Genomic DNA, 22721 nt, shown 5'->3' on the forward strand with positions numbered 1-22721 from the left:
GTTCTTCAGGCGATAGAAGGCCAACTTTGTAACCATCTTTATGTGACTCTGAAGGTTCAGGTTTGTCACTTCACCCACCCATGTCAGGGGAAGGCAGTAGCTACAACTCTAATCCATAGTTAACAGGACGTCTGAGGTCAGGGGTCGTCTGGGCGGGGGGGTATGTTAACTGATTGGCGGCTGCTGGTGGAGGTGAGCTGCAGGGGATTCCAGGAATGTTTGGCAACAGGCCACAGCTTGGAGTTTATCTGATTCAAGGAGGAGGCGGCATCTGAGGAGATGAGAGGTTCTGTTGGACCTCCGCTGCCACATTTTAGCGTCGTCGGGAAAAGGCTCAGCTTGCCTTTAACGTGAAACTGACCCCCAAATCAACTTTATTTTCTGATGATTAACTGTCTAAGTGGGTTATTTATGGTTCTGTATTCATGTTTCTGTGTGAATTTTGAAATTTGTGGAAATTTGTTTCGTTCTGCATTATTTTGCTTAAATTCATCTCAGTGCTGCTCTCTTTGGGTTGAAAAGTGGTACTGCAGTTGACTTCTATTGGTTACAATGGTTCAGCTTTACGTCGTCACACAGCCAAGCATTGATCAATAGCATTCCGTTTAATTTAATTATCCCAAATAATTTCCTTCAAGAGTCCAAAAATAATCTGTATGTGTAATTTGTGTAATTTGAAAGCACTTTTGGCCCTTTTCTTAGTTAGTGTTTTTTTTATTATTATTATTATTATTATTATTATTATTATTATTATTAAATGCACACAATTATGTAGCATTTTTGTATTTGATAAAAATAATAAACTAAAACATGCCAGAAACAATTTTATTGAGACCAAATAAAAGTTTATTTTTGTTTTTTTTTTCTTTGTTTTTTTTTTTATAAGCAAAACAAGTGTCAGGCATACATTACACAACCGTGTTTTAGATTAACACAGATTCATGGCCCAGTCAAAGCCAAGACTTAATTTCAACCTAGAATTTGTAACTGGATCTAAAAGTGATGACATGGTTTCTTCGGCTCGTTGGGTAAATTAGCGTTAGCCTCCAGGCTGTAAAACTCAGAGCTGCTTGTTACTCTGAACAAACTGAAGTCATAACATTTAAAATATTTTTATTACTCTGCTTTTTATTTGTCTTCAGGCTGCAAACCTGGTGGGGGATCCATAAATGTTTGCAAACATTCTGTGATTTCCTTCGTTGCCTTTGTGTGTTTTGCAGCGTCTAAGAGGGACTGCATCGAACGCTTTGGACAGAGAACCATCGAGAGGATCAACAACGACAACGACATCATCTGCACCACCGAGTACTCACGAATAGTCCCGCTGGAAAACGGAGAGGTGATCCAACATGTGCAGGAAATACTTAGTAACAGACAGACGTTGTTTAAAACGTTGAGTTTATGCTAATTTTGTTATTTTAAAGGGGAGCTACTAGGCAAAATTCACATTTTATTTGGGTTTCTGCTGCTCATAAAAACGTTTTTTGACACAAAGTTAATGTTTTTGGTGTCTTGAATACTACCTGGAATGTAATGTCACAAATCAGCAAGAACAGCTCATTACCTAGCAACCCCAGCGGCATTCCACCCGTTACCTAGCAACCCCAGCAGAGTTCCGTCTTGTTTGGTCAGTTGGTTTTATCGCTGTATAAAAACCAGCACCAGAAACTGGTTTTGTCGCTTATCGTCTGGAAAAGACAAGTGTTTCGATGTCTTGCCTTTCAGAAACCACTTGTTGTTTTTTGTTAGTTGTGCAGGAGGCTTCACTTCTGCTTTTCGGTTGTGTAATTGCGCATCAGTTTGTAGCCTTTTTCACTTGCAAGTGTAAACGGTGAGTTGGGGGGGCGTTGCCAGCAGCAACTCATTTGAATTTAAAGTGACAAGAGGCCCTAAAACAAAATAGGCAAACTGAGCAGACTAAAAACTGATTATCTAAGAATGATTTTGTGCAAAAAATTTTATTAGCATGTATTGTGTTGTAAATAGAGCTATCCTAACCTGTGTCAGGAAGAAAAATAAGTTACCTTTAATGTTTACTATTTTTCCTAATGCAAAAGTAAGAATTTGTATTCCAGTTCTTATTTTTTTACACAAGTTATTCTAAATATCACCAAAACTTAAAGAAATAGATATGATCAACCACTTTACATGCGAGTAATAACAATCATTGGTACAAAAATCTTTCATTTTATAGAATTTCTACATTTGGAATTTTTTTTGTCTTCATTTGTCACTTGATAACTTTGGCGCCCCCCAACGTCAGATTGTGGTGTCCCTGGTGAACGGCCGGCCCGGGGCCATGAATTTCTCCTATTCGCCAGTGCTGAGGGATTTCACCAAGGCCACCAACATCCGGCTCCGCTTCCTGAGGACGAACACGCTGCTGGGTCACCTGATGGGCAAGGCGCTGCGCGACCCCACCGTGACCCGCAGGGTGAGGCCCCGCCGAGGGGGGCAGTTAGAACAGGGTTGGAGGGGTTTTATTAATAAAACAAGCAGCTGATAACTCCCTGTGTGCTGCTGATTTCTTGCAGTACTACTACAGCATCAAAGACATCAGCATCGGAGGAAGGTGTGTGTGTAATGGACATGCCGAGGCCTGCAACGCCAACGACCCCAGTGACCCTTACAAGTAAGAATCTGATTTCTCAAACCGGTAGGTTTTATTTATCAGGAATTGCATCTGACACTCTGGGAACTTTAGTTTAGCAGGCCTGAATGTTAATTCATGGCAGAAAAGTTAAATAGATTGAAATTTTGGTATTTGAAGGAGTTTAAAGACCTTCTTCTCTGTAAACAACATGGCCGCCTTGCTTCGTTTGCATTGTTGCATTGGAATGAATGAAACTGAAGGAGAAATGTTAATACATGAGAGAAAAACTGATGTCTCATCAGGCTTGTAGGAACCAGCCACCTTAAATAAACTGATACTGGGACTCAATTCAAACTTTTCATTTTAATCGCCGCTCAGTACAGTCAGACCCTCCTGTCCCCAAAAAAACAGCAAAAAATATTTTTTATGCGGTTAGTCTACGGAATCAACATAAGCTTCTTTACTAAATGAAAAACATTAAAAATCAAAACCACTACTGGTGGGACCCGATTAAAACTGATATAACCAAGTATTACAGGATCTGAAATTAAAAGAAACATATTTCGACAAAATAAGCTTCAGTTTCAATTCAAAAACACTTTTTGTTTCCAAGTTATTGAAAAAAAGACATACGAGCTCAACAAGGTTAATATTTATTATTTTTTATCTGTTCGTCAGGTTATTTAAGAACTCCTGATAGAAATATGGGCTGTGAACGCTGACCTTAGCGTTAGCATCTCTGCTGCTGCTACATTTAGCTTTGAGATGCTATTTTAGGCTTGAATAGCTTCACTGATAGGCTAACTCCATTTAACACAGTAGTCTGTTCATATAAGATCGTTTCTTGTAGTAGAAATTAACAAGAAGTGGATTTGTTGTTCATCTTTGTTGTTAGCGGTTGTGGCTTGTGCGTCAAATTTACAGACGTACCAGAAACATGAAACAAAAGTTCTGGCCGGAACCTTTGTGTAGTTAGTTAATCAAAATTAATGAGTTAAAGTCCAAACTAATAAATCAGGGTTTTCTGAATCAGGGCCATTTATTTTTCACTTTTTGTCAAGCAGAGTGGTGGATGTATGATGATATGGGCCCGTTTTGCAGCAAACCATGAACTGTTGTGAGCTGAAAAGTTGCAGAGTGAAACAGGAAACTTGACCCAGGTTGTGTGTTGATCAGTGATTTAATAGAGGTAAAAAGAAATGAGAATGAAGATGTTGCAGTGGCCTAGTCAAAGTCCAAATTTCGCCTTTACAGAGCGTTTAAATAAGCAGAGACATGTTGGAAGGCAGATTGAATTCAATAAGGTCATGAAACAGGTAAAGATGTTTCTACTAACAGAATGTTTTTTAATTTTGACGTAAGTAAATAGTAAAGCAGTTTTACATCTGAAAAGTTGAAACATGTTGAAACGGCGCCTGCTGCCATCCCACATGAACTCAAATGAATAAATCTGGCTTTAATCACTCTGAAAGGTGGAATCTCTGTGTGTTTTTTTCCTTAATTGAGAAAAAAATCTTATTAAAATGTTTGACTGACGTTGTCACTGTGGCACAAAGAGAGTTACCGGTTTGAAACCTTCAGGCTACGAATCTGATGGGAATCATTTGGTCTCGCTCTGGTTCAGCTCCGTCTGGCTGATACAAACCTGCAGACTTGTGATGAAAATGAGTTCTGGAAGCTGTTACTGCATGTCAGCCTGCCGGTGAAAGGACAGTTAATTTTCAGGGGGATTCTTCAGATCAAACCGAGGAGTTTAATTATCAGAGATGAGGTGCTGCCAGACGTCTTTGAGTTACAGTAAATGTTAGTCGACATGTTTGTAATGTTTTACATCACAAACGTTTTCACAATTCCTGAACGTTTTCACATTTTGTCACGTTTGAAACAGAAGCTTCAGTGTGTTTTCATTGTATAAACCAACGTGGTTGTAATTATGAAGTAAAAGGAAAATCAATGTTTTTTAAAACACTTTTAAAAAGAAGAATCACCCAGAAGCATTTATTTTCAGCCCACTTTACTCTGATACCTGTTAATAAAACCCAAACTGCAGCTTTGTGGAATTAAGGATATTTTCACAGCTGAAAGTTTGATTGGGGACCAAAACTGCAACATTTCTGTGTCAAAAAACCAAATGCTTTTTAAAAAAACCTGTTCCCCTCCTCGCCTTTGGGGGCGCTGCACCAAGAACTTCTGAAGGAAACACTGAGCGCAACCAAATGAAAACAAAAATGGATTTTAGCAGTTGTTTGATTTCTTTTTTGTCTTTGGCTAAAGACCACAAGTCATTTCTCCCGCTAGCATTAGGCTAGCTTGGTTGTTTTGGTTGCATTTACCCAGAATTCCCTTTGCTGTAGTCCACTTCCTGCTTTTGGAGCGGTCTCCAGTCTGCTTGATGTTCACATACATTCAAACCAAACCAGAGTTCACTTCAACCAAGCCAAGACCGAGGTTTGTTAGCAAATGAGAGATCGTATAGAATAAAAACACGCCACACCTTTCAGATCATACAAACCGAGTAGCTAGTTTTAACCAGACAGAAATTGCTTTAATTTCTTTTAAAATGTATTTAATTCTTCTAATGGACACAAAAAGACTAAAAGTAAGTCAGAGGAATATTTTTAATTTTTTTTTTTTTTTTACTGTAAATTCAGACATTCAGGCAAGAAATGAACTTAGTTTATGATCGCAGCCTGAATGAAGCGTGTTTCTGTCCAGGCAGGATGGAGCTTGTTTTAACGCATGGAGCACATGTGTGGAAATAAGTGGCTGAGGGAAACCTTTCATTACCTTAACAGCATGTTGGTAAAGAATTGTTGTGAATATAAACTACAGGGTTTATTTTCTCACTAGTCAGTCTCAGGTGCTGCAGAAGAGCCATTATTACTCAGTCAAATCTGTCTGCTTGTTTCCCGTCTGCGTTTTTTTTTTGTTGTTTTTTTCATGTACAAACGTGCAGCTCTGCTTCACACTTTCTGCTCTTCCTGCACTCAGCCATGCATGTGTGAAGACCCACACTTGCTCAGGCTTGCTGGAAGCCTCTGCAGACGGTCTTCTGGTGCAGAGTGAGATGGATGGGGTCTCAGATCGCTCTGGAGGATCCGCTGGAGAAGATTAGGAGGAGAGGAGAGGAGAGGAAGGAGACGGATAACAAGCTAACATGATAAACTGTTGGGCATTCTGGAGATAATGTTTAAATCTGCTTTGACTGTTAGATTAAAGGAAAGATGTTGTGAAAGGAGATCTGAACACAATGCACAGACGTGTTATCAGCATAAACATGCATGCAGACCTGCAGGAGGTGCAGACAGTTACTATTTACATCTGTTTTTCTAACTCAGATCACTTTTAGATGCAGACATCCATCACGGGAATAGAGTTACACTCAATTCATTTCAAAAATACTTTTTTGATCCCAAACATGAATTAAATGTTGTTGTAACTCGTTAAGATTTTCCTGCCTCATTCACTCACAGTTCATGAGTTCTGACCCAGAAACAAACCGATCTTGTGTTTAAAGTGAAGTCATGCGTCTGCTTTCTAAATGAAACTTAAACAATTATCACGGCCAGCAGAGGAAATATGATGATGTAACTGGAGTGGTATTCTAGTATTTTAAACATTTGGAGAACCAGAACGGGCATGAGGGTCTGTGGACACACAGCAGCCTGGCAGGTGTTTGACTGACGGAAACCCAGAACGAGGAATTCAGATAAATCTCTCCTGACTTCGTGTTGGGTTTGAAGATTTGTTCAGAGAAGGAATGAGAGGAGTCGATCTTTAGGCTTCATTTCAGCTCCTCGTTAGTCTCAGGCTGTGATTTAAGATGGTAAATGAAACAAATGTCTGTCAGAGGCTGAGGGAGCCTCATCTGCAGGAAGGTTTAACATTCACTGAGGAAAAGTAGACGCAGGGAAAATCCGACACAAATCTGGTGGGTTTTGCTCAAACGTAACTCATTTCTATTTAGTTTTGCCCGAAGGCGAATTGTATCAATTTTGTTGCTCAATTTACAACATTTATTTTTATTCTAGGCAATTATATCAGATTTTATTTGGTCACCTACAAAATTTCACAATGGTGTCTCCACATTTAGCAGTAACCAGGAAGCTGCTTGTCATGTGATCATAGGAGCGTAATTTGATTGGCTGAAAGCCGATCAACTTGATCTAGACTAGAGTCTGTAGCTTGAGCTCAGGTCACCACATTTGCAGACAAATATTTACAAATGAAATTTTGGAGATTAATTTTGCCAGTGAATTTTTTTTTAAACCAGAATTTTTTGCGGGCAGTTAAAAAAATTCACCTGCAAAAAGTGTTGAAAATTCACTATTTCTAAAAGTCTGATTCTAATCAGGTCAGTCTGGAATAAAGTTCATAGTTGGGTGATAAAAAGCTAATATTTTTTCTCTTTCCTCTTCATCCCACGCCCCGCTCTGTCCTGCCTGGACTTTTGTTCTTGGTTAAGAAACTCAGAGTAATAAAAAAAGTCTTTCTGTCTCTTTCCCTGCTGTGTTTTGACAGCGGGGTCACTGACTAACCCGATTAGAGGGTGAAGGAAACGGGGAAGCTGCTGGTCTGAGCTGCAGCATCAGCTTCCTGTTTCTACAGGAAATGTTAAACATCAGTACCTTCTTAACCCTAACAGGGAAACTCCCAGTAGAGCTGAGAGTTTATCGTTTTTCTCCTGATCTTGTTCGTTTCGTCGGTTCACAGGTTACAGTGTGACTGTCAGCACAACACCTGCGGTGTTTCCTGTGACCACTGTTGCCCCGGGTACAACCAGTTACCGTGGAAACCTGCGACGACCTACAGCGCTAATGATTGCGAACGTGAGTGGGGCCCGACATGGTGCACACACACACACACGCCCACACACACACACAGAGAAGGAGTGATCCCTGAAGCCTGCACTGGAATGTGTTTCATGTGTTGGTTCAACAGAATGAGTTGGCTTTAATTTAATGACGCTCAGCAGAAACAGGTTGGGGAGGGGAACCACATTTGGATGTGTTTTCAGTTGTTCTGGTTACATTTACATTATTTTATAATGCATCATTTTTTTCCTCCTGTGAATAATAAAAATTGGACACAAGACAAGTTTGGAGAAAAATGAAAGTGTTAAATACAGATACCTTAAAATGTGAATAAACTCAACACACTCTTCTCTAGTCACGTAAATTTCTTTAGAGATTTATATATTTAGACATTTAGATCACCTATTTTTGTTTTAGGTTTACTGAACTAAATCATAACTGTGTTTTTGGTTTGACAGTTTGAATTTGGTGCTATTGACATTTTAGCTACATTTATATCTGGGAGTCAAACTGCAGTTATATTTAGAAAGTTCACTAAAGCTCAGCAGGATAATGATTTAACAGAGTTACGTCTAAAGGGCAACGTTTGCAAATCTTTTCACTTTTAAAGAAGATTTTTTATCTAATGTTGAGTTTCTGACGTCCTTGTGGTTTAGAATTGTTTTGGTTGCAGTTCAGACTCTGTTCAGTTTCATCAAACTGCTTTAAATAAAAACTCCAATGTTTACTGACAGATTAAAGAATTAATCGGATTAAATTTGATTACTGAAAATAAGCTTGGTTTACATGTAAATTTGTCAGTTTATTCTTCCTTATCCTGTATATTTGGACATAATCGTGGTATTATGTAGATTCATCCACCCCTACCATTTTCCCAGTATTTATTTGGTATTAGAGGTTGGTTTCATTGGTTTCATTGGTTTCATTGGTTTTATTGGTTTATTTGGTTTCATTGGTTTATTTGGTTTCATTGGTTTATTTGGTTTAATTGGTTTATTTGGTTTATTTGGTTTTATTGGTTTATTTGATTTAATTGGTTTATTTGATTTAATTGGTTTATTTGGTTTTATTGGTTTATTTGATTTAATTGGTTTATTTGGTTTTATTGGTTTATTTGGTTTAATTGGTTTATTTGGTTTAATTGTTTTTATTGGTTTAATTGTTTTTATTGGTTCTTTCAGCCTGTAACTGTCACCGCCACTCCTTTGATTGTTACTACGATCCCGAGGTCGACCGGCGGAGAGCCAGCCTCGACGTCCACGGACACCACAGAGGAGGAGGAGTCTGCCTCAACTGCCAGGTACCTCAGATTCCTGCATTGGGGCATTATTACATTCAATGATGGAGCATTAATGGTGTAAACCTTCTGGAAACTTTCTCTGACAGCATCACACCACCGGAGTCAACTGTGAGCGTTGCATCCCCACCTACTATCGGTCGCCTGACCATCCCATCGACTCCCCTCTGGCTTGTCTGCGTGAGTCTACCTGCTGCCCGATCAGTTTCCCGCAGCTCAGGGCATCATCTTTGTCCTGACTGTCCTCCATTTCTCTCTTTTTTTTATTGGCCTCCAGCCTGTAACTGCCAGTCAGAGTTCACGGACGGTACCTGCGAGGATCTGACCGGACGTTGCTTCTGCAAATCGAACTACGCCGGGGAGAACTGTGACTCCTGCGCCAGCGGCTTTATCAATTTTCCGCAGTGTTACCGTGAGTTGGAGCAGAAACATTCCTGAAATGTTGCAGATTTTCATGGATACAATATTTAAATGAAACTCTTTCTGTTCACCAGCCATCCCTACAGATCCCACAAACACCGACAACAACGGTGAGGCGAAACCAGCTGGAGAGATCATCAGTAAGTCTTCTCTTCACTCAAACACTGAAATAAGAAATAAGAAGTGTTTTCCTTAGATATCTAATTTAGATATCTAAATTAGAATACATATCTATTCTAATTTGTCAACAGATTATTGCTCTTAAAAACAAAACCATGTCACTTTTCCTAATGTGATGGTTAAAAACTTCACTTCTCCAGTTTTGGTCAAAACCTGAACCTGAGTGTGCAGTAGGATGGATCTGAGCACATATTCAATGCAAGCAAACAATAATTTGCATTGTGTGTATTTTAAATCTTACAAGCCAAAGATTTGCTTGGTTAGATATGCTAACCATAAAGTTAGCATCTTCCTTCCTTCCTTTTTCGTTAGCTATGCTAACCAGACATACCAGACGTATGAATTCTAAACTTAGTTATATAGTAAGAGTATATCTATGCTAACCAGAACGTTAGCATAGATATAAAATTATAAACTAAGCTTATATCTATGCTAATTTATTTCTTGTTCAATTATGCACAAACTGAAGAGGACATAGATGTTTTAGCTAATTATTGTTTAAGTTTTAATGTTAGACAAAGAACAATTAGGATGAATTATGATGAAAAGTTTTGAAATTTTGATTGTTTTTTTAAGTGTATCCAAAACTCTTTTTTTTTTGGAAAAAGTAAATATCATTGTCCTCACAACTTACTTTTTAATTAAAAACGTTTTTAAAACCCCTTAAAGAAGAGCAGGGTGAGTAATTTTTACAGCGCTCTGTACTGAGGTGGTTGTGATGGATTTTGTCAGATTAGTTTGAGGATTACATTGTAATCACGCGACTGAAACCTGAAACAAAATGAGGTTTTAGCTCTTTGTGTTTTGGAAACAGTAGCAAACGTCTGACCTTGACTCCTTGTGAATTATTCTGTGTCTACCTCAGATATTTGAGGGAGTGTTGGGAAAACTCTGGTGTGAACAGAAAGTAGCTTAGAGGAGATAAGTGGGTCAAAAACTCAGATCACCTGCAATCTGTTGGCTCTGTTGGGTCCTTTTCCAACATTTTCTACAGTTTTCTTCAGTTTTTCATATTAGTGTGATTGTGTTTTCCATGCAGACTGTGAATGCAGCGCAGCAGGGACGGTGGATAACTCGTGCAGGCCGGACCCTCGGACCCGGACCTGCGTCTGTAAACCCGGGTTCAGCGGGGATCACTGCGACGCCTGCGCTCCGGGTTTCTACGGCCTCAACTGCCAGGGTGAGAGACGAGCGACGCTCCTTCATTTATCCAGACTGATCTGTCCAAACATGGCGGACAGGAACACCAAACATGGCGGACAGGAACACCAAACATGGCGGACAGGAAGTTCATATTTTAGATCTTTGATTTTCAGGATTTATCCCGAAGAATCTGGAATTAAAGAATTTTTCAGTCCCTCCTCTCTTCCTTCACCTCATCCATCCAATGAAGCTTCATTATTATTCTTTCCTTCCTTCCTCCCTCCCTCCCTCCCTTCCTTCCTTCCTTCCTCTCCATCCATCCAGACCAAACTGAAGTTAAAGTTTCAGTTTGGTCAAATTACTCTCAGGATATTAAAATCATAATGATTCATTTATTTTTATCTCATAGATCTGTTAATAAATATCAGATTCTGTTTGTCGGTTCTGATGTTCTGTTGTCCGGTTCTGTTCTGTTGTCTGGTTCTGTTCTGTTGTCCGGTTCTGTTGTTTGGTTCTGCTGTCTGGTCCGGTTCTGTTATCCGGTTCTGTTTCTGCCGCCTCTCTCTCAGTCTGTGTTTGTGTTTCCGAGCAGCCTGCCAGTGTTCGGGTCCTGGCTGCCTGGACGGGTCATGTGACCTGGTGACTGGTCATGGAATGTGCCGGAGCGGTTTCCATGGTTACCATTGTGACCAGTGCGCGCCTGGTTACTTCAACTACCCCCTCTGCCAACGTGAGTCGCCTCCTCCTCCCAGGACCTTTGGGCTTTTTTTTGACTCTGAATGTTGCCCGACTCAAATTTTCACTCATTAGTTGATTACACAAAAATAAATCTATTTTATTTATTTTAAAAAATAATTAGTAATTCAGCTCTTGTTCTCTTAATTTCCGTTACAGTTACCCTAAAATTTCCAACCTTGTCTAACTGAGTAAATGAAAAGACTGATAAGGTCAAACAAAATCAAAAACTTCATCACTGTTATTTTTTTATTTTTGGATGTTGTTTGTGTGTCAGATTTAGAGGCGTACCAGAAACACACAAATACAAAGGTTCCGCCTCTGAGTCTGTATGATCATTTAATCAAAATGAATGTGTTAAAGTCACAGCCTTGGCTTAAAGTAAATTAAATGTCATTATTTATTTTCTTAAGTTGGATAAATGCATTGAAATATTATAAATCAACATAACATTCAGTGAAGATATTTTAAAAATGCATACATTTTGGACTACCTCCTTTTCTTCTGCCCATTCGGCCACTGCAGCATCTTTAGTTGGACGCTCCCTGACCTCTGACCTCTCTCTGCAGTGTGCGGTTGCAGCACAGTCGGCTCTCTCCCTGAGCGCTGCGACGCGTCGGGTCGCTGCCTCTGCAGGCCAGAGTTTCAGGGTCCGCGCTGCGAACAGTGCAGATCTGGGTTCCACTCCTTCCCCAACTGTCAAGGTAACCAGCCTCAGAGCGGACCCAATCTATCTGTTCTGGTTCTACCTCACATATGGAAGCACTTCATCTGAGGCTAGACTTTATGGAGCGGCACAGTGCTTCATAAAGAACAGGTTTTTTTGTTAGAGTAGGTGGGAAAAACGAAAAGGGAAATGTGAAAATATGAGACAGGTCTAGTTCAAGGGTTATGAAAAACAAAATGGCGGCTCCCAGAGTTTGCTTACTCAGCTGCTGAAACCAGAAGGTTTTTAATAAATGAGCTATAAAGGGAAAGAAGTCAGCTTTTTTAACACATCAACTACAGGACAGGATTCGGCAACAATAACTTCAGTTAAAACCTGTGGAGAATCTGACATCAATGTCAGATTCATTTTGGGACTTTGTTGATTAATTTTCAAAATAAAAGTTAAAATATCTTTATACATTGTACCTAATATGTGATTAATTCAATTAAAAAGGTACTTTTTGTTTTACGATATATTTACAGAGTTGATCAAATATGCGGTCAGATAAACATTGATTATCTCCACACACAATCAACACTCAAGATGTAAAATAAAATCAAATAAAATTCAGCTAAACAGAAAAAAAGTACAAATGCATAAAGAAAAATTTGTGTATTAATATACAGATAAAACAGTTTCAATCATTCAACTCTAAAGCCTAAATAAAGTATCACTCTCTTATTAAAAAATATTAGATGTATGAATTAATGTTAATCTTATTACATGTTGTTCTTTTATTTTGTTCCATTCCACTCATTCATTTCAACTTTGTTACTTTCCAAAAATTAATAACAATATTAATAATACATGTTATTTATAGGCATCATTCTTGACACCTCTGGACAAAATACAGAAAATAAATTAAAAGATACAACATGAAAATAATAAAATCAATTGAATGGGAAGTGCAGAGGGCAGCAGATAGAAAAAGCAGTTTTAAAATGTTTTATGAATCTCAAAGGAAAGTTACATTTAGTCATAACTCATCATCCAAATATCTTCAGATTGAATTTTGGCACCTTTTGACCTCCCTAATGAAACAGTCTAATATAAAGATATGAATGTTTGTTTCTTTGTATCTAAGTTTAAATATTTTTTCTTTTTCCCAGAATGCTCCTGTGATCCTCGCACCTCATTCGGTACCAGCTGCACCGTGTCGGGTATCTGCCACTGCCGACCCAATTACGGCGGCGCGTCATGTGACCAGTGCTCCCCCGGTTACTATGGCTACCCGAGCTGCACGCGTAAGTCAGACAAACACAACCTAAAATCAAACAAATTTATTGTAGATCTATGATGGCGTGTTTGGGCCACTGTACTGCAGATGGAAAAAAAGAGCAAATTTCTGCCAGAAACTCAGATATTTTCTGATTAATCTCAGAAATGTTTGACATTTGAAATTCTGAAATTTCCCCTTTTTTGTAGAAAATGTTTGACATTAATGTTAAAATTGCAACATTTTGACATTAACCTTATCATGACTCTCAGAGTTTATAAGTTTGATCCTTTTTAGATTTTGCATGTTTGTTGTATTAAAAGAAAATCATCTAATTTTTAGTTCCTTTTAGACGCCATTGAATAACAGGATTTGGGCCAATTCTTCAAAAATCTTTCTATATTTAGTGAACTTTAGGAGGGAATAGAAGCTAATGTAAATGCAGCAAAGTTGTCTTTTCAGTAAAAGTGTCTGGATAGATTTGGTTTTTGTTAAGACTTGGTTATGAAAAGATGAATATTTACATTTTCCTGTGTAAGAAGACAATATTAGTCATTTTTACCATGATTACAAATTATAAGTTTCCATCTGCATCTATACGGGCAAAATTTGGATCCTTTCTGAATTGCAGTTGAGGGCCGCACAAAATTAGTTTGAAGGTCACAAATGGCCCCCGGGCCTCATTTTGGACACCGCTGATTGAAAGCATGATGTGACTGTGTGTTTCCGTCTGCAGCCTGCCAGTGTTCCCCCGCCGGGTCGCGGTTCTCCACCTGCGACCAGCAGACGGGGCGCTGCGCCTGCCTGCCCGGCGTGGGCGGCCTGCGGTGCGACAGCTGCGCACACGGCTCCTACGGCTTCCCCGACTGCCAAGGTAATAAAACGGAAAAAATAATTACCGCCTGCAACCCGACAACAAACATCTGACTACTGGAGGTGGAAATATTACAGTACAAAAGCGGATCTGTTATGCTAAATTTCACAATTTACTTGTTTTTGTACTTCAGTTTGAATTGGAGCCTTACATAAATTATAACATGTCAAAACTGTGCTCCCTGTTTTCTTTGCTCCTGCCAGCTGGTACCTGCCACCCAGCCGGATCCGTTCAGTACGTTGTGCTGCCACCTGTTGTAAGTCCTGCTTGCTTTTTCTCTCATGCTTTCCAAAGCTTTACATTTTTAACAGTTTTAATTTAAAGCTACAGTCTGTAACTTTAAAAGGAATATGGTTTTTACATTTTTGTTAAAAGTGTCACCGTATCATGTTTATGAGACGGATAAACATCTCCTCCCTGAGCTGCTTCTGCTGTCTGAAGAAATGAACCAAAAACAGCCAATCAGAGCCAGGAGGAGGGGCTTAGCGCTGTCAATCAAACTCATGTACTCGCTGCTGTGTTAATGGCGGAGAAACAACTTACCATTACAGAAAAAAACACTTTATCCACCGATATCGGTAGCTATGCTAACAAGCCTTAGCATTCACGACAGGCTATGCAAGATTGTGATTGGCAGCGCTAAGACCCGCCTCCTGGCTCTGACTGGTTGTTTCTAGTTAGCACTGGGATAAGACAGAGTAGCTAAATTTTTTCACCGACTGTCACGACATGATGACAGCTTCTGCAAATATGGAGAAACAATATGTATTATAATTGTTAGATACTGCAGCTTTAATGGACTCTAATTGGTGCCTGCAGGGTGAGTGTGAGTGCCGGCTTCATGTGGAGGGCCCGGCGTGTGACAGATGTAAACCTCTGTACTGGAATCTCTCCCCTGATGCCGCTGATGGATGCTCCAGTAGGAAATCTCACACTTTCCTCATTTCTATGGATGCAGACCGTAGATCTAACAGCTGTCTGGTTTCTCCTGCAGACTGTGAGTGTAACATCGCTGGGACGCTGAGTGGGGTTGCAGAATGTGTACAGGTGAAATAAACATTTCTTACTCCTCTGAAAGCATCTCTACACCAGCTGGAGAAGCTGATAGCTGTGAAATATAAGTCTAGCTCATCTTTCAAACACTTTATAACTATTTATTTTGCATTTATTAAGGGTGAGAAGGAGACAAAATCAACTGGTTTCTTACTAAATAGTGAACCAACTCTGTTCACTTATATATATTTTATCTGGAGTTGAGCATTTCAGATGACTTTGTAAGAACAATAAACAATTGTAGACAATTTTTATCATCTAGTCTTCTTCTCTCCCTTAATTAATGCATAATACAAGTTATTAATGAGTTATAAAGTGTTTATAGATGAATTTCTAACATTAATTATTTCTTAGGCGAAACTTTCACTTATATCAAGACATTTTCACAATCTGCCTGTGGAACTAGAACTTTTTCATCAATATTAAGGAATTATTTACTTAAAACAAGCTACTGGATCTTACGGAAAAGTTTCTTAGAAGTAAATTTTGTCTTATTTTAAGTGTAACAAAATATTTGCAGTAGAAACCAGACCAAAAATACTTGGTGAAATTGTATGTTTTTCCAATTAATTTTAAATAATATCGTCAATAACATAAATTTCCTCTGGAAGATTTTACTTCCTGATGAGATGGATGTAAGAAATAGTTCATGTCCTTGGCATATATTTATGTTTTTTTTCCATTTTGTATATATTTACTGTATTTTTGTGTTTGGCAGGAAACTGGAGAGTGTCACTGTAAGCCCGGCGTCTGCAGTGGAACATGCTCCACTTGCAAACAGGGTTTCTACAACCTGCAGACTCACAGTTACTTCGGCTGCCAGGGTGAGTGGCACCTGATGGATTTAAATGTCTGCTTTTCTACATTAGCTGGTCGCTAATGTGCATTGGTGTTTTTTCAGGTTGCCAGTGTGACATCGGAGGCTCAGTGGGTCAGTTTTGTGGCCAACAAAACGGTCAGTGTGACTGCAGACCCAACGTGGAGGGACCGAGGTGTAACCAGTGAGTCTAACACACCTGGCAGAACTGCATTTCTTTCTCATAAATGCAGAAATATCCTCATCTTTACCTCAACTGTGACTCTCTTTATGAAGCATCTCAACATAAGACACTAACTCTTAAATGTGTGTTGAACATAAAAGAAAAGGGAAGCAGGGCTTTGTTACTAATTGGCAACACGACAAGTGGATGACAAGGTCAGGAAAAAGATTTAATTCAAAAATTATAAAGAGAGGGAAGTTCTGTATGACGGCGGCCATTGTAGATGGAAGAAAAAATAGGAGTAAATTTATGCCTGTCATAGTTATGCTAGCTTGACTATGCAAACTTAACATGTAGATGTGCTGCAGAATTTGGTGTCTTTCCGATCAGTAAAAAAAAAAACCAACCCAGTAGAGCTGTTGTCAGATGGTTGCCATGGCAACTGGTCTATGTGGAGATACAAAGACCCTGAAAAAAGACAAATAAAAGTGACTTTTTTTACTTGGATAAAAAAAAAAAAAAAAGGTCCTCTTTTTGCCATCCAGCGTTGCGCACATACACCAAACTTCTGGAGGTGAACGGTAACATCCAGCATGTCTTCACGGTTGTTTGTTTGTGTCGTTTGCCTGCAGGCCTCGTCTGGATCATTACTTCCCGGATCTGCACCATTTGAAGTTTGAGATAGAGGAGGGAACCATGCTGGACGGCCGGCCGGTGAGATTCGGTTACAACCTCCTGGAGTTCCCAGACTTCAGCTGGAGAGGTTACGCTCAGATGTCCCAGATCCAGGTGGGGTCAGCATTCAATGTGCCTGCAGAATACTGACTTCATTTGTCTTATTAAAAACTATATTATATGTAGAGATATGTAGATGACTGTGGCCCCTCTTTCTTTTTCTTTCATGAATGAACAATGTTGGACATTTCTCTTTGGTAGAATCATACAGTGAAAAACATTTCATTTGTGGTTTTCTTATGAATTGAGCCTGATGATCATCAATCGTCCATGTTTTTAGGGAAATATATTTATCAATACCTTTCTGGAGGGCAAAAATTAAAAAGTAAGCCTGTTAAGATAACAAATTTGGCTGGACGATAAATTGTCCCAGAAATTATTGTGATAAACGACAATATTGTTGTTTTGAGACCGTTTTCAAGTAATACAATGCTAATGACATAATAATGCAAGAACACATTCTCAAAGTTGGATTAACTTTAAATCCTAATGAACATTTAACCCTGGGACTGGAAGACATCTTAAATATCCAAAATAAATTAACAAAAAAACAGAAACAATAAATAAAATGGACAGAAATTGTCCTTCATCAGAAGGGAAAGTTGAGACCAAAACACCAAACTGAAGACTTTTGTCATCCAGTTTTTGGTAGAAAGAGAGAGACAGAAGAAAAATGGAAATGATTGAGTTTGTATTAATTTATCATGTGATTTATTGATTTATTGGTTATTGGTTACTGGTTATTGGTTACTGCGAAGCCCTAATCACCAAAGAGAAATGTGCTGATTTAAATAAAGGATGTTTGGTATTAAAGGTGATGGTATCAAACTTTTCTTTTGGTCAATGTTGGTGATTTGTCTGTGAATTATTCCTCTTTCCTTTGTTATTTTTCGTTTTCTTCCTCTCTCTCTCGGGTCGTTTTGCTTTCTAACTTTTGGCTCCTCTGTTTTTCTGCCCCATCTTCTCGTCTTTCCTGGTTCTCCGTTTCCTTGGCAGTCCAAAGTTTTGGTGTCGGTGTTTGTCACCTCTCCGGACCTTTTCCGTGTGGCGCTTCGCTATAGCAACAGGGCCGGTTCTGCTGTCTGGGGCAGAGTGTCGGTCATAGAGGACGGCAGGAGTTACTACTGTGGTAACTGTGAGTGAGAATGAGGGAAAATATGCATTTTTTCTGTCTTTTTGTTCACTTAATATATTTGGAAAAGGAGGTGGTGGATCTGAACCTCTCGTTTTCTCTAAATAATGTTTCTAAGCTCATTTATTCATCTGGACTTTGAGTTTATGCCCTGAGGAGTTCAAACTTTTAGCCCTCAGGGCCAAAAAGGGCAAATTTTGATTACTGGTGGACAGAAAGATGTATTAAATTAAAAATTTAACATTTAGTTTGAGAGGTTTATCTTCCTGCTTAACAACAAACATTTATTTATTTATTTATTTTTACAAAATTTGTTTATCATTAAAGATTTAAAAAAAATCCTTATTTTTGGGGGTGAATAGGAAAATTCAGACTGGAGGCAGACCACAAAGTTCATTAGATTAAAAAATTATAAATGACTTGATTATTTCTGCTTATTACTTTTTAAAAATATGTTTTTTTGTTTATCTTTAGAGATTCAGAACATAAAAAGAGCTTTGAATTGTTCACTTATTAAAAGAAAAACAATTTCTGCATTTTGGGGCGTAAACAGGCAACTTCAAACTAGTGGAAATTCATTAAATTAAAAATGTAAAATTTAGTTTAGAATTTCTTAACTTCAAGGGCCACACATGGAACCCGATCCACCTTTTAACAAACACTTTAACAAAATCTCAACAACCAGCTAACTTGAAGTTCTTGTCTCCATACATGCAACCAGAAATGAAAATATTAGTCTCTTAACTCTCTTCTTGTCTTCCTTGTTCATCCCAATCATAACTTTTGTAATTATTCTTCCCTGGTGAAACAATGGGAAAAAACAAATATGTGAACACTGATGCAGAGATCAGCTCATTTAAACAGCTGCTCTAATGATCTGTGTGTCGGTTGCTTTTTTATTTTAAACTGAACCGAAACATTAAATTCTGCAGCACATCTACATGTTAAGTTTGTCATAGTCAAGCTAGCATAACCGACCTACGTCCCTCTCCCTCACCAGTTTTATATTAATTTTTTTTAAATCCTGTTATCTAGTTGTTCAAGTGTTGACAATTAGTAGCAAACACTATTTTCTTTTATGCATCACACATACATTTAAGGTTATATTGACAGCTAAAACCAATGCTAGCCATGGTCAGCTAGCAGTTTTGGGATGTAGACGTCACATTGCGACGTGTTTATAATGTTTTTGCAGAATCAAAAAGTGGTAATTGTAGCAAAACTCTAGTGGAGAAACATCATCATTCCTGTCTGTCTTTCCCACCTGTCCTGTCAGACGAAGGTTGTTTGTTTGCAGCGGTGGTGGTGGTGACTTCTCTTTCTGTCTTTAAGCTCCGTATATTTTCCTCTTCAGGGCCACAGATCAGTAGATATGTCAGCGTGTAAGACTTACGTATTTTCTTTCTCGCCTCGGACCCGGTCCTGGTAGACTGCGGTGAAGCTCCAGGTTTATGTGAGCGAGGCAGACGTCTATCTGACTCGATTCATCCTCAGATATGTCAATACTGAGGGAGTCACCTCCAGCGGTAAAATAACAGCCTATCAGGCCAACCGCAGAGGTACGTCCCACCCAACACTGCAAAAACACGCAATCTAACCAAGGATTTTTGGTCTAGCTTCCAGTGCAAATATCTTAGAACACTTAGAAAAAAGACAAAACTAACTTAAAAGTACATTTTCAGGAAGAAATAGTAGCTTAATATTGATGAAAAAGTTCTTGTCTCATTGGCAGATTATTTCATTTATAACAAGATATTTTTCCAGGTTATAAGTGAAATATTCTGCCAATGAAACAAGGACTTTTTCATCAATATTAAAGGAATTATTTACTTAAGCTCCTATTTCCTGCTGAAAATTTACTTTTAAGTTAGTTTTGTCTCATTAAAGTGTTGTAAGATATTTGCACTAGACCAGACTTACTTGGTAAGATTTTGTGTTTTTGCAGTGAAAACAGCAGATTATCAGTTCTGTCTCTTCCTGAGTTCCTCCAACACTTCACTGATTTTTAGTTTAACTTCCTTTTGGAAAGATTTGGAAACTGATGCAGTTTTTTTCTGATGTTTGGGTTTTAAGGTTCGGAACAGTCCAAACAAATCGTCTTTGCTCCGAGTGTGCAGCCGACCTTCGTCAACGTTCCCCAGAACAGCTTCGTGGAGCCGTTCGTGCTGAACCCAGGAACCTGGACCGTCGTTATCGAAGCGGAGGGAATCTCCCTGGTAACAGGAACACCTGCAGTGTCGTCTGAACCCTGGATCTGGGCTTCATTTCCCTGTTCATACTGTCATAATGACTGTTATCATTTATTTATTATAACTTGTTGTCTTGTTGTAAATTTAAATATTTTATTTTTTTCTTATTTTTTTTCTCCTTTTTCTCTTTTTTGCTTTTTTCATTTAAGATATCTTTTCTAAACATCTTTTGTTACTTTTGTCTTTAATTTCTTTCCTGTTCTTTTACAGTTTATATTTTCTGCTTTCCATTTCCTTAAATTTTGTTTCTGTTTTTTTAATTTTCTCTTTTTTTATCTATTTATTTTTTGCTTACTTTTTTCATAAAATAATTTTTTCTATATTTCTTTTCTTTTTCCATTTTTTTCCTTTATTTTTTCCTGTTTTTCTTCCATCTTATTTTCTGTTTTTACCTTTGTCGTTTGTTTTTCTTTTCTCTTAATTTTTTGTATTTAAAATTGTTTTTTAAATTTGTTTTATTCTTTTTTTTCCACAATTTTTTCAGCCACTTTATTCTGTTTAGAGGCTTCAACACAGTTTATTGAAGTTAATAATAGTAATGATAAAAGTTATATTTTTACAGAAGTTTTTCTATTTGCAGAATTTTGACTGGATTTATAACTAATAATACTTTTATCATTACTTTCATTGATCTTATAAAACGCACCACTGAATATTGCAATGATATTTTATCCTTATTTTCAAACTAACTGAGTTTTTTTTATTATTATTTGTCTTCCAGGACTACCTGGTGTTGCTGCCCAGTGCCTACTATGAAGCTCCCATCCTGCAGATCAGAGTTACTGAGCCCTGCACATACAGCTCTGTGCCTGAAAACAGCCAAAGGTAAATATTATTATTTGATTTTTCAAAGAATTTTGTTCAGGCAATGTCAATTTTAATGTCTTTATCACTATAAAATATTAAAATAACAAATTTTCTGTTCAAAGTTCATTATCATCTCTAAATTGTCTTTCTTTTAAATATGTTTGTCCAGCTGTCTGCTGTACAAGTACCTGTCTCTGGACTCTTTCCCCTCCATCTCCGGAAACGACGCCAGCTGTCGCCATGACAACCACCTGCCGCGGCCATGCCCCACTGAGAGGGTCACGCCGCGTCACCCCGACATGGCCGTCTGCAGCGGGCTGGATGTAAGACGACCGCTGGGAATATCTGATTATTTCATATGTTTTAAGAGTAATTAAGTAATTAAAGCTGCAGAATATAACCTTTATTTTTAAAATAGTTCTTGACATGTTAAAATTATCATTACGTAGAAAATCTGTGGAAAAAAATTAAGCTTCTCCCAGAAATTCAAAGCCAGGAGGCGGGTCTTAGCGCTGTCAATCACTCTCTTGCTTATCTCCTTCACTTTGCTCATTGCTAAGCTACGGTTGGTTCATCACAACACAGCATGCAACCAATGCTGAGCTAGTTAGCATAGCCAGCAGACAAAAGGTTTTCCTGCACCGATATGCTGTTTCTCCTTTAGCACACTTACCGGCGAGTACATGAGGGTGATTGACAGTGCTAAGACCCTCCTCCTGGCTCTGATTGGTTGTTTTTGGCCAAGGAGGAGATGGAGGAGATCAACCTTTTCTCAGATTATCTGTCCCATAACAAACTGTCATGAGATGCACACAGTTTTAACAAACATCAGAAAAAAACATATTTCTGTGAAAGTTGCACACTTCAGCATTAAAAGAGGGAAAGATGTTGTAACGGTTCGGTTCTGGTCCAGATCAGCATCGAGCTGCGGGGACGTCTGGCCTCTCCCGGAGACTACACGCTGGTGGTCGAATACTCCAGCGAAGAAGAGCTGCCGCAAACGCTGAGCGTCGCCGTCAACTCGCCTGGAGCGCCACTGCAGCGCCACCTGGTAACGCTGCTGCACTGCAAGTTCAGGTGAATACAAACACCTGTCCGTCCGTCCGCCTCTCTGACCCACTTCCTGTTTATCTGGAACTGAGCCACACAGGTATCTGATCTAGGGCTGAACCGATTAATTGTGATTAATCGACTGTTTAAATAGCTGTGAACGATTAATCGTTAACCACAGCATACAAACTCACAAAAAAGGCAAATTTCTGGGGACAATTAAGCCAAAACTACAAAAAATATTCATTTTGCATCGAAGATGAAAAACGTTCTTTTCTGTAAATTTGTCCTGAAGAACACTGTAAAAACACAAAATATTACCAAGTATTTTTGGTCTAGTTTCTAGCTCAACTGTCATATTACTTTTAAAATAATCCAAAACTAACTTATAAGTTCAGCAAGCTATGGGAGCTTGTTTTAATACAATAATTCCTTAATATTGATGAAAAAGTTCCAGTTTCATTGGCAGATTATTTCACCTACAAAATGGGAGAAATATCTTACCTGCCAGTAAGAATCAATATGGTCAGTATTAAGGAATTATCGACTTCAAACAAGCTGCTATTTCTCGCTGAAGTTACTTGTAAGTTAGTTTTGTCTTTTTTTTTTAAGTGTACCAAGATATTTGCACTGGAAACTAAACTTAAAATGACTTGGTAAGATTTTGTGTTTTTGCAGTGTTGGACTTTCTGCTTCCACCTTCACCTTTGACCCTGAATGTCTGAAGCTTTAAC

The 22721-nt window shown here is 38.5% G+C and overlaps 1 protein-coding gene across 3 annotated transcripts in view; it reads left to right on the plus strand.

The window, feature by feature from the left end:
* Positions 1–22721, plus strand: part of lama5 (laminin, alpha 5) — a 96346-nt gene that overhangs the window by 30646 nt on the left and 42979 nt on the right. For 2 of the 3 annotated variants that reach the window (XM_032560267.1, XM_032560275.1), the window contains exons 4-27: positions 1221–1339; positions 2264–2434; positions 2535–2632; positions 7307–7422; positions 8589–8707; positions 8794–8884; positions 8982–9116; positions 9199–9264; positions 10344–10484; positions 11040–11177; positions 11752–11886; positions 13001–13135; positions 13844–13981; positions 14185–14237; positions 14801–14900; positions 14976–15028; positions 15753–15858; positions 15936–16035; positions 16647–16803; positions 17746–17884; positions 19955–20097; positions 20852–20955; positions 21107–21260; positions 21851–22014. In XM_032560267.1, the coding sequence (XP_032416158.1) occupies positions 1221–1339; positions 2264–2434; positions 2535–2632; positions 7307–7422; positions 8589–8707; positions 8794–8884; positions 8982–9116; positions 9199–9264; positions 10344–10484; positions 11040–11177; positions 11752–11886; positions 13001–13135; positions 13844–13981; positions 14185–14237; positions 14801–14900; positions 14976–15028; positions 15753–15858; positions 15936–16035; positions 16647–16803; positions 17746–17884; positions 19955–20097; positions 20852–20955; positions 21107–21260; positions 21851–22014 (2875 nt within the window). Of the gene's footprint in view, positions 1–1220; positions 1340–2263; positions 2435–2534; positions 2633–7306; positions 7423–8588; positions 8708–8793; positions 8885–8981; positions 9117–9198; positions 9265–10343; positions 10485–11039; positions 11178–11751; positions 11887–13000; positions 13136–13843; positions 13982–14184; positions 14238–14800; positions 14901–14975; positions 15029–15752; positions 15859–15935; positions 16036–16646; positions 16804–17745; positions 17885–19310; positions 19441–19954; positions 20098–20851; positions 20956–21106; positions 21261–21850; positions 22015–22721 lie in introns of all 3 variants that reach the window. The other variant, XM_032560283.1, reaches the window with a different exon arrangement.

This window comes from Xiphophorus hellerii, chromosome 1 (genome assembly GCF_003331165.1).
Source record: "Xiphophorus hellerii strain 12219 chromosome 1, Xiphophorus_hellerii-4.1, whole genome shotgun sequence".
Taxonomy (NCBI): domain Eukaryota; kingdom Metazoa; phylum Chordata; class Actinopteri; order Cyprinodontiformes; family Poeciliidae; genus Xiphophorus; species Xiphophorus hellerii.